The sequence below is a fragment of the Haematobia irritans genome, chromosome 3, assembly GCF_050003625.1.
Source record: "Haematobia irritans isolate KBUSLIRL chromosome 3, ASM5000362v1, whole genome shotgun sequence".
Taxonomy (NCBI): domain Eukaryota; kingdom Metazoa; phylum Arthropoda; class Insecta; order Diptera; family Muscidae; genus Haematobia; species Haematobia irritans.
This window is the reverse complement of record NC_134399.1, coordinates 185063107-185075505: the sequence shown is the minus strand read 5'-3', so window position 1 is coordinate 185075505 and position 12399 is coordinate 185063107. Positions and strand designations below refer to the sequence as shown.

Genomic DNA, 12399 nt, shown 5'->3' with positions numbered 1-12399 from the left:
TCTTGCATATTTTTTAGATGTAAGTGTACACTTTTGCATTTTGGAATAATGGTATCCTAAATGTTTCACCAAGAATCGAACGAGATTCTAACACCAAATTTTGGCCGAAACTGAGTATTCGGCCGACCTTTAAAACGCATAGGAGCAAAAATTTAACTTCATATCGAAATTGTTCATACTGTATTCATAAACAGTGGATGCAAAACATTTGTCGTTTTAATTGTTAGCCTATTTTTCTGTCCATGAGTGTAATTGTATCTCTATAATATAATTTGGTTGTTATCAATTCTATAGATATATGTCACAATTATTTAATAAGGGTATAGGCCATGTGCACACATATTATTAGCTTGATAATATATGTAAGAAAACTGTACCAAAACTAGAAAGTTTCATTATTATTTTACATTCCATTCGTGCCAAAACTAAACTACCGAAATTTGAGCGTGCTTCCTTTTTTTCATTCGTTTTGTTTTGTTATTGTTGGTTTTTTCTTTAATCATTGTTGTTGTTTTTTTTTTTTTTTTTTTGATTTCAGCTTAATCTTGTCAAAATGTCATTTCTATAGAAAATTTGTCAAAATTGTATTTCTATAGAAAATGTTGTCAAAATTTTATTTCTACAGAAAATTTTGTTAAAATTCTATTTCTATAGAAAATTTTGACAAAATTTTATTCTATAGAAAATTTTGTCAACATTTTATTTCTATAGGAAATTTTGGCAAAATTTTATTTCTATAGAAAAATTTTCCAATATTTTATTCCTATAGAAGTTTTGTTTAAATTTTATTCTTATAAAAAAATTTTTGCTTTGTTTTGTTATTGTTGGTTTATTCTTCAATCATTTTGTTGTTTTTGATTTCAGCTTAAAACCATGCATTGACTAAACTGCAAGTTTAGCTTATCCAAGGGAGTGTTCTCTTCAAAATTGTTGTGTTGTATTTAAGATAAACGTCTCAGCTGGTTCAGTACGAAAATGGTACCTTAAACAAATAAACAACAGGTCAATGGTTTGAGAGAAACCACGAGCCGGTGTCTTCTGAGCTGATTGTCTTTGCAGTAAGTTATCCTTGACTAATGGAGGGGAATTAACACTAGGCTCAAACCGAAAGAGGAATCCTTCAAAGGGCTCTTTCGCAACTTCCTCTGCTACACTTCAATAGCCACCCTTTTAGGTACTGGGTAAAAGTCCTTATGGAATGTAAGACCTGCTATATCATCGGACATGTTTTTGTTTGCTACTTGATCTGCAATTTCATTTCCTTCAATGTCCGAATCACTCGGAACCCATGGATTAACATACCACTGTGATAGACACCAAACAAAATGTGCCTGATCTGGGATTGTAAATTTCGGATGTGGATTACAAGGTATGACGACTTCTATCACTATAGCTTCTTGAACCATCTACAACCAATTGCGGCATTTTGTCAGCGCCGACGTACTGGATATTCTTTCTACGAAACAACTGGATATTCTTTCTACGAAACAACGGGATATACTTTCTACGAAACAACGGGATATTCTTTCTACGAAACAGTGGCCAAACTACCACAGTTGGTAGAATTCTCCCAAAAATGGTAGATTTCTTACTGTTTGGTAGATTGGTAGAATTTTCTATAGAAATAAAATTTTGACAATATTTTCTATAGAAATAAAAGTTTAATAAAATTTTCTATAGAAATAAAATCTTGAAAAAGTTTTCTATAGAAATAAAATTTTTTATAAAACTAAAATTTTGACAAAATTTTCTATAGAAATAAAATTTTGACAAAATTTTCGATAGAAATAAAATTTTGACAAAATTTTCGATAGAAATAAAATTTTGACAAAACTTTTCTATAGAAATAAAATTTTGACAAAATTTCCTATAGAAATCAAATTTCGACAAAATCTCCTATAGAAATAAAATTTTGAAAAAATTTTCTATAGAAACAAAAACTTTAAAATATTTTCTATAGAAATAAAAGTTTAACAAAATTTTCTAAAGAAATAAAATCTTGACAAAGTTTTCTATAGAAATAAAATTTTGACAAAAATTTCTATAGAAATAAAATTTTGACAAAATTTTCTACAGTAATAAAATTTTGCCAAAATTTTTTATGAAAAAATAAATTTGACAAAATTTTCTATAGAAATAAAATGTTGACAAAATTTTCTTTAGAAATAAAATTTTGACAACATTTTCTATAGAAATAAAATTTTATGATTATTCTGATTATTAATTTTGTTCGGCTTGAGGTCATAGAAACAATCGATTATTGATGTGTTTTAATATTTATTTCCAATATTTCGGTTAGTGCCACTAACCATCTTCTGGGATTTTGTATCTACATAAAATACAAAAATTAAATTACATTTAATGTTCACAAAAATCACAATATTATTTAAGATATAATTTATTGAAAATAACTAACTTAAGTTCGTGTGCTGCTGTTCGTTTCGCAAGTCATCGTACACTAAGCTTCCTTTGTGTCGATGCTTGTTTATGATATGTCGATACATTCTCACGCATTCTTCCGTGTCTTTTTTGAAATTCTTTTTTGAAATTCTCTTGTCAGGAGAAAGCATCACAAGAGTGTATCTACGCCTATGATTATTCTTTTGAGCAAGCATTTCGACGTCTGTAAAATTGGGCTTGTGTCCTGTTGTTGCACAGTGAGCTGCCAGTGCTGTTTTTTGTTCTAATTTATGCGACGAAAGTCTTGTCTTAAGTTTGGTCATTGTAGTGCCAACATATGCCATCGGACATATGTTGGACTTGCCCCTGTACATTTAATTTTCTACACTATATTATTCCTGTCCTCACTCTTTATTTTCGCTTTTGTATTGCTGAATAATTCTTTTACGGTTCTCGTCGTGCGTGATGCAATTTGAATCTTGTCCTTGTTATATATGTCCGATTTAAAAAAAACGTTCTGACAATCCTTCGATGTAAGTCATGTGCTTGTACGACTTATCCTTTTTATGTTGCAGCTCGTTTGCGGTCAATATTTGTTTTATTTTTATTTCATTCTCCTTGTGAAATTCTGCATCACTTATCCTTAGAACACGAAATATTGGAAATAAATATTAAAACACATCAATAATCGATTGTTTCTATGACCTCAAGCCGAACAAAATTAATTATAAGAGAAATAAAATTTTTACAAAATTTTTTATAGAAATAAAATGTTTACAAAATTTTCTATAGAAATAAAATTTTAACAAAATTTTCTATAGAAATAAAATTTTGACAAAATTTTCTATAGAAATAAAATGTTGACAAAATTTTCTATAGAAATAAAATTTTGGCAAAATTTTCTATAGAAATAAAATTTTGACAAAATTTTCTATAGAAATAAAATTTTGACAAAATTTTCTGTAGAAATAAAATTTTGACAACATTTTCCATAGAAATAAAATTTTGACAACATTTTCTATAGAAATAAAATTTCGACAATATTTTCCATAGAAATAAAATTTTGACAAAATTTTTTATAGAAATAAAATGTTGGCAAAATTTTCTATAGAAATAAAATTTTGACAAATTTTTCTATAGAAATAAAATTTTGACAAAATTTTTTTATAGAAAAAACATTTTTTATAGAAATACGAAACAGTGGCCAAGGTACCCAGTTGAGATTATGATATATAGTTAAAAACCCATTAAATGTCACCATTGAAAAGAGACATTATCAAAAGCTTCTGATAGGTCAAGTGCCACGAGGACCATCCTATGAAAAACATTGGGCTGCTTATATAATGCAATATCAAGTAAAGCTGGAGCTGGCGAATCCATCGCCTCGATAGGAGTAAAACCTTGAGGGTCTTAGTTGCCGTTGAGGAAATTGAGATTGGCCTTATTCGAATCTTCGATAAACCTCAGAGCCTTCTTTATGACCATTTTCAAGCCATCGTGATCGGCAGACATGAATGAAGTTCGACACTCTCACATATATAATAGGGGATGGATATGTTTTCATATTAACAACATAAATGCCACTACTAATTTGGTTTCATGGTAATATGGTTCGGCATATTGCAAGGGATCGTATTTTATCTATACTCCGTAAAACCACATATTTCCATTGCAACTTAATATTTCCCAGAAAAAAAATCATATCATACATTGATAAGAAGCGATAATCCTCATATTTGAAATTATATTTATCAGAAGGTGCATAAGAGAGAAGTGTGCGCAAATGGCTGTGTCACGGAAGATGGAATACACACTTATATGTTTTGTTGATATCTATTCCCCCTTCACTATCAATGTGTAAATATTTATTTATTTACTTAAGCGCAGGTAAAAGTTGAAGTTTTTTGGTAGGGTGTTGTTTCACTGTACACGTATGCATGCATCTACCAAATATGTGAGTTTATATATCACAAACCCATCCGGAAATCTATATGGATTTTTTTCTGTATGTATAACTTACTATTCGTATGCCAGATACATTGCATATTCAATTATCTGTACACCTTCAACGATGATAGCTATTCATATTATGGCGTCATCTTAGAGTCTATGCCAATGTTCATTTGTATAACATATGCAAATTTAAAAAAGAAGGACTTACCGTTTTTGATGTTCGTCCACTGCCTGCAACACCACTACCGACACCACTGCCACTTGCTGCTCGAGCACCTCCACCAGTGTCACTAATTTGATTTTGTAATAGCGTTTCAATTTGTTTGCGAAGTGCTACAATCTGCAAATCAAAATGTAAATAGCTAACATAAGATTGTCTATTCATATATGGAAAAAAAGGAATATATAAAATATTCACAACTATATATGTATGTTCTTTTAAAAGAAAAAATATATTGGCACACAAAATATATATTTACGATCTAGGCAAAACATATGCTTGTACCTTACGGGATAAATCCAAGGAAATAATATATGGCAAAACTAAACAATACATATATTTGAAGAAAAAAAATACGAACAAAAACTACTGTTTTTTAGGTTAAACATCATGCAATAGATGGGTACAAAGGCATATCAGTGGACATTTGGAATAAAAAATAAAATACGAGTGCATTATAAAAGAATTGCAACAATGGATATCTTGTAGTATGTAGTGAAGCTGATGGAGTGAAAAATGTGTTTTCAGGAATTCAACTTAAATTATATGGGAGCCACCGTGGTGCAATGGTTAGCATGCCCGCCTTGCATACACAAGGTTGTGTGTTCGATTCCTGCTTCGACCGAACACCAAAAAGTTTTTCAGCGGTGGATTATCCCACCTCAGTAATGCTGGTGACATTTCTGAGGGTTTCAAAGCTTCTCTGAGTGGTTTCACTGCAATGTGGAACGCCGTTCGGACTCGGCTATAGAAAGGAAGTCCCTTGTCGTAGAGCTTAACATGAAATCGGGCAGCACTCAGTGATAAGAGAGAAGTTCACCAATGTGGTATCACATACGATTTTCGGGAACATGTAAGCAATTCTATTTATAAAAGAGAAATAATTTTTTTGCATGTTCCTTTATAAGGTTCGGTTCAGAGATGATCTGTATCAAACTTTTTAAGGTTTGCGACAGTCGCAAAGTTGTAAACGTCACAGACACGTCGTAAATGTAGAAAAAGTATCAAACGTAGCAAACTCAAAATACTTCAGTCCCTTCAGCTAGTCAGCGAATGATATCCAAGATGATGGTATATGCAAAAAGTTTCAATTCTCAGGATTGTTCATAAAATTATTAACGAGTTTAAAAAACTTGAGAATAGAGTTGTTTCAATTGGAAACTCCAAGCCAAAATTATTATGAACTACTCAATGGTGCAATAAACGTGACAGTCGGTACTTGCTCATAGTTAACCTTTCACAAATTTCTGCAGAAACTGGAAGGAAGGAAAACTACTTAAGTCTTGCATAAGTTAATTTGCTGTTTTGAGAGAATTTTATAAAATCACTTTTTGGCTTATTTCCAATTTCCATACTAATTATTATTATTTTTTTTTTTTTTCAAAATTGTAGCTAGTAATTCGTTGTTGCAACTAAAGCTTGGATAGACATTATGGACCATGAAGTTGCGAATGAGATATGTATATCTAGTAGAGTTTTGAATAAATACAATATAAAGCATTTTTGCATACCTTTCATCGGGGAGCCTATGTAAATTAAATTAAAAAATATTCACAAAATCTTTAATTCAAAATTAGGTTTTATACACTAGGTTTACGACTTTTGCTGATAAGTCCCGGTCTGACACATATATGGCGTCGCTATTATCAAAAAAATCCACAAAATGATTTTGAATGACCGTAAAATGAAGTTGATCGAGATAGCAGAGGCATTAAAGATATCAAAGGAACGTGTTGGTCATATCATTCATCAATATTGGATATGCGCAAGCTCTGTGCAAAATGGGTGCCGCGCGAGCTCACATTTGACCAAAAACAACAAAGTGTTGATAATTATGAGCGGTGTTTGCAGCTGTTAACTCGTAATACACCCGAGTTTTTCCGGCGATATGTGACAATGGATGAAACATGGTTCCATCACTACACTCCTGAGTCCAATCGACAGTCGGCTGAGTGGACAGCGACCGGTAAACCGTCTCCGAAGCGTGGAAAGACTCAAAAGTCCGCTGGCAAAGTAATGGCCTCTATTTTTGGGATGCGCATGGAATAATTTTTATCGATTATCTTGAGAAGGGAAAAACCATCAACAGTGACTACTATATGGTGTTATTGGAGCGTTTGAAGGTCGAAATCGCGGCAAAACGGCCCCATATAAAGAAGAAAAATGTGTTGTTCCACCAAGACAACACATCGCGCCACAAGTAATTGAGAACGATGGCAAAAATTCATGAATTGGGCTTCGAATTGCTTCCCCACCCACCGTATTCTCCAGATCTGGCCCCCAGCGACTTTTTCTTGTTCTCAGACCTCAAAAGGATGCTCGCAGGGAAAAAATTTGGCTGCAATGAAGAGGTGATCGCCGAAACTGAGGCCTATTTTGAGGCAAAACCGAAGCAGTACTACCAAAATGGTATCAAAAAATTGAAACGTCGTTATAATCGTTGTATCGCTCTTGAAGGGAACTATGTTGAATAATAAAAACGAATTTTGACAAAAAAAATGTGTTTTTCTTTGTTAGACCGGGGACTTATCAGCCAACCTGATAAAAATTCGTGTTCGTGTTGGATCCCACACAATTTGTCAATCACTCCAAAAAAGGTTCAGTTGGTCAAAAAAATGCTCCAACAATACGATCGCTGTTCTTCGAAACACGTTTACGGCATCGCGACAGATGATGAATTTTGGATTTACGCGTATGAGCCCGAAAATAAACAGCAGTCGACTGTATTGATGTTTAAAGATAAGCCAAATCAAACAAAAATTGATCGCGCACGAAGCTCTTGCAAGCGATCGGCTCAAACAGTTGCCTCGATTTGATGAGTTATCATCCGTATAGTCCTGGCTTGGCACCGAATAACTTCTTTTTATTGTCGTACGCAAAAATAAAAAGCGGATGTATTTAGAATGCATGTTTTGGACATGGCTTAATCAGAGTGGCAAATTTGCTTCGACAATTATTTTAGACGATTTTCAATTATTAATCCCGAAATATAAAAGGCAATCCCCGTATACGTAGCCTTGGCTAGTGTAAAATCTGATAGGATTGGAACAAATAGTTTTCCTTTAAAGTTTATAGCAATAATATTTCCCTACATCTCCGATTATATTTTGCACCTTTGTAATGACATCAAAATATCCTGATGATTGGAAACTAGGCTGAATGCTTGCGATAATTGAATTATGTTATGGTGTCCTTAGATTTATCAAAGGCTTTTGGTCGCCTGCATCATTCTATATAAATAAGGAAGCAGCAATAAAATATGGTTATTCGTCATCTGCATGTTGAGGCCACTGTTGAGGCCATAATGTCTGTTGATAATGCCGAGATTTGAACTTGGTAAAGCCTTACATATAGCAGAGATGTGCAGCTAACATTTAGGGAAGCTTCAATTGTTCTAGAATCAGAAATTAATTATAATTTGGGGGTTCTTTCGATTTGTTTAATTGATAATGGTTTTGTTGCTGTCATGTTTTGTACTGGTCATCGATTGATTTCTCACCCAAGAATTAATATGATCAGTATTGATATTGAATTTTTTGATAATACTAAGTACCTTGAAGTAAAACTTGATGACAATTTAGATTTTGGTCATCATATTAATTGCGTTTCTACTAGTCACACTGGTACTAAGGTCATTGTACTCTTGTGGACTCTTCCAGAGAGACGTAGGTTGGGTTTTGCGTTTCTAATGACTCAGGGGAACTACTGCCTCGAGTTGGTATCATGCACCCAACATTATAATAGAAGCAGAATTTTTTTATATTTTTCCCATTCTGTTACACATTTATCTGAATAACCGTTTGTCATATTTTGGTTATTATACCCTGCGCCACACTGTGGAACAGGGTATTATAAGTTAGTGCATATGTTTGCAACACCCAGAAGGAGACGAGATAGACACATGGTGTCTTTGGCAAAAGTGCTCAGGGTGGGCTCTTGAGTCGATATAGCCACGTCCGTCTGTCCGTGAACACATTTTTGTAATCAAAGTCTAGATCCCAGTTTAAGTCCAATCGACTTCAAATTTGGCACAAGTACGTGTTTTGGCTCAGAATAGAACCCTATTGATTTTGGAAGAAATCGATTCAGATTTAGATATAGCTCCTATATATATATTTCGCCCGATATGGACTTATATGGCCCCAGAAGCCAGGGTTTTACCCTAATTTGCTTAAAATTTTGCACAAGAAGTACAAATAGTACTATAGTGAAGTGTGCCAAATTTTATTGAAATCGGTTCAGATTTAGATATAGGTTAGGTTAGGTTAGGTTAAAGTGGCAGCCCGATTAAGATTCAGGCTCACTTAGACTATTCATTAACTAAAAGTACCTATTACATATGGGCACTTCTAGTTTTAACCGTTGAACCTTCTCGATTATTTTCTTCTGATTTAGATATAGCTCCCATATATATCTTTCGCCCGATATGGACTAATACGGTCCCAGAAGCTAGAATTTTACCCCAATTTGCTTGAAATTTTGCACTAGGAGTACAATTTGTAGTATAGTCAAGTCTGCAAAATTTTATTGAAATCGGTTCAGATTTAGATATAGCTCCCATATATATCATTCGCCCGATTTACACTCATATGACCACAGTGGCCAATATTTTACTCCGATTTAATTCAAATTTTACACAGGGAGTAGAATTAGCATTGTAACTATGCGTGCCAAATTTGGTTGAAATCGGTTAAGATTTAGATATAGCTCCCATATATAGCTTTCTCCCGATTTACACTCATATGACCACAGAGGACAATTTTTTGCTCCGATTTAGTTGAAATTTTGCACAGGCAGTAGAATTATCATTGTAGCTATGCGTGCCAAATTTGGTTGAAATCTATTCAGATTTAGATATAGCTCCCATATATAGCTTTCTCCCGATTTACACTCATGCGACCGTGGTGCAATGGTTAGCATGCCCGCCTTGCATACACAAGGTCGTGGGTTCGATTCCTGCTACGACCGAACACCAAAAAGTTTTTCGGCGGTGGATTATCCCACCTCAGTAATGCTGGTGACATTTCTGAGGGTTTCAAAGCTTCTCTAAGTGGTTTCACTGGAATGTGGAACGCCGTTCGGACTCGGCTATAAAAAGGAGGTCCCTTGTCATTGAGCTTAACATGGAATCGGGCAGCACTCAGTGATAAGAGAGAAGTTCACCACTGTGGTATCACAATGGACTGAATAGTCTAAGTGAGCCTGATACATCGGGCTGCCACATAACTTAACCTAACCTAACCTACACTCATGTGACCACAGAGGACAATTTTTTGCACCGATTTAGTTGAAATTTTACATTGTAGCTATGCGTGCCAAATTTGGTTGAAATCGGTGCAGATTTAGATATAGCTCCCATATATATGTTTTTCTGATTTCGACAAAAATGGTCAAAATACCAACATTTTCCTTGTAAAATCGTCAAAAAGTTGTAAAAATGACGCTAATTTTCCTAAAATTCTAATACATATATATCGAGCGATAAATCATAAATAAACTTTTGCGAAGTTTCCTTAAAATTGCTTCAGATTTAAATGTTTCCCATATCTTTTTTACTAAAATTGTGTTCCACCCTAGTGCATTAGCCAATTTAAATTTTGAGTCTATAGATTTTGTAGAAGTCTATCAAATTCTGTCCAGATCGAGTGATATTTAAATGTATGTATTTGGGACAACCCTTTATATATAGCCCCCAACACATTTGACAGATGTGATATGGTATCGAAAATTTAGATCTACAAAGTGGTGCAGGGTATATTATAGTCGGCCCCGCCCGACTTTAGACTTTCTTTACTTGTTTTATTTGTATTTATATATTCCATACTTTTTTTACAATTTTTATTTCCTCATTTATATAGTCGTTTAATTGGTAAGCTAAATTTATTTTGGCTTTTATATATAATTAAATTAGTTTTCGTGACAATGCGTTATTATTGACCTTACTATCTTAATTTAATAAAAATTAAATAAAACTTGCAAGCCTAATGTCAAGTAAGGATCCATCCAGATAGGCCATCTTGTAAACGACTGAACTATCTCGAATCAAATATAATGTTAGAAACTTTATCCTATAGGCTGCATATCACCCACTAACAATTGGGCTTTTTTCTATTATCATGATATGCAAGTAAACTAAAATACTATATTCTCAGAAGAAAAATAGTGCTAATAAAATTAATACGTATTCCTTTTTCTTAAGACCTATATATCTTGTGAAGTCAAGGGAGATTATTCAGGTGGTCTACTTCTACGTTATCGTCAAAGGGAGTTTGATTCTATATTTGGTCCATAATAAGCGACACAATTTACACAGATAGACCGTATGGTGAAACCGCAAACAATTTTTTTTTATATTGGACTGGTGGAGAGCTTTCTACATATTTATCAAAGCGGCTATATTATTTGAACAATGATATAAAATATTTTTCCGGATTACCATCCATGTTCCGATATCCACTTCAATTCCACTATTCACGTCAAATCCACGAACGTGAAAATTTGGTGTTCTTAATTCCACGTTCTTTTTTGAACTTTTCTGTAACCAGCTGGGTTGCACAAGTGGATTGTAGGACACGAAAATCGTGGAATTGATTTACATTCACCTGGAAGTGGATTTGGGAAAATGGGCATACAATTAGCATTTTTTTCGCATAGAAAACAAGTTATTGGGATAATTAAATTTTTGAATGGGCTTTGCCCTATCTGAACGTCTAAATCCGTGTCGGGAACACCAACATTATTTACTTTCAAACAATTCGGAAAAAGCTAAAAAAAATTGCCAAAATTAACATTTACTTGCAAATTTCTGTATTGTTCTATTGACTTGTCACAAGTGTATGTTGTCAATGCATTTACAGTCAAACTATTGGAATGAGTCGGAGTATACTCCATTCTAAGGTCCCCCCCGATCACATTTTTATTAAAAATGGTCCCGAAAACCAAATATTGAATTTTCTAAACATTTTAAAACGAACCCATATCTTAAGGCGTGATAAGCAGAAGATATATTATGTATCCATTAAAAACAACTACACCACTTTCAATAAAAAAACCACAATCTACATCAAACCACAAACCTCTTTTCCACATCTATGTGAATGGTAAAAGCACTTTTTTTTTGAAAACCATGCAAATTACTCTACACAACCGTTTTTGCCATTCTCCTCGAAGGAAAAATCGAATTTTCTATCTACACATATTTTGCAATTTATACGGCGCATCACAACATATGTGCACAGTCCTTCGCCGCACTATTCATTGCAACCTACCTCCATTTCTTTGTCGGAACACAATTTATCCAGCTCTTCCTTGTCTCTCTGGACATCGGCCAGCATATCTAGAGCCATTTTCGGATCAATACGCGGTGGTGGACTACCTCTGTATTCTGCATCACCTGGTCCAGCCGTTTCCTCCAATATCTCATTGGCCAAAGTGGTCAATTGACCTTTGATGGTATTTAAACTACTATTTAACCAAGACATTTTTGTTTCACAACAAAATTAGGCACTTTTACATTGATTTCGTTATATTTTTTCGATGAAATTATTTTAAACAATACAATTTTAAAACAATTTCCAATTTCGACGATGATGATGGTGGCAAAAAAATATCGTATTCTTGTATTTATTATTTTGATTTGTTGTTGTTTTTTGTTGTTGTCAAGATGACAGCATTTGGAAAATATGTCATTGCTCTCGAAACAGCTGGGAATGTTTCGATGTTGCCATATAGCACAAAAATAGAGTAACGGAGTATAGGATTTTGAAGTGTTTTGTGATATATCCCAACAAACACAGGCAGTGAGCAGTTTTTAAATAAAATATCTT

General features: G+C 33.5%; 1 protein-coding gene across 1 annotated transcript in view; it reads right to left on the bottom strand.

Annotated features, from left to right (window-relative positions):
• The window catches only part of Gmap (Golgi microtubule-associated protein), a 126316-nt gene extending 114126 nt beyond the window's left edge, over positions 1-12190 (bottom strand). Inside the window, exons 1-2 of the mRNA XM_075300410.1 lie at positions 11842-12190; positions 4562-4693 (exon numbers count right to left, since the gene is read on the bottom strand). Of these exons, the coding sequence (XP_075156525.1) occupies positions 4562-4693; positions 11842-12054 (345 nt within the window). The 5' untranslated portion in view covers positions 12055-12190. The remainder of the gene's footprint in view (positions 1-4561; positions 4694-11841) is intronic.
• Positions 12191-12399: the final 209 nt, after the last annotated feature.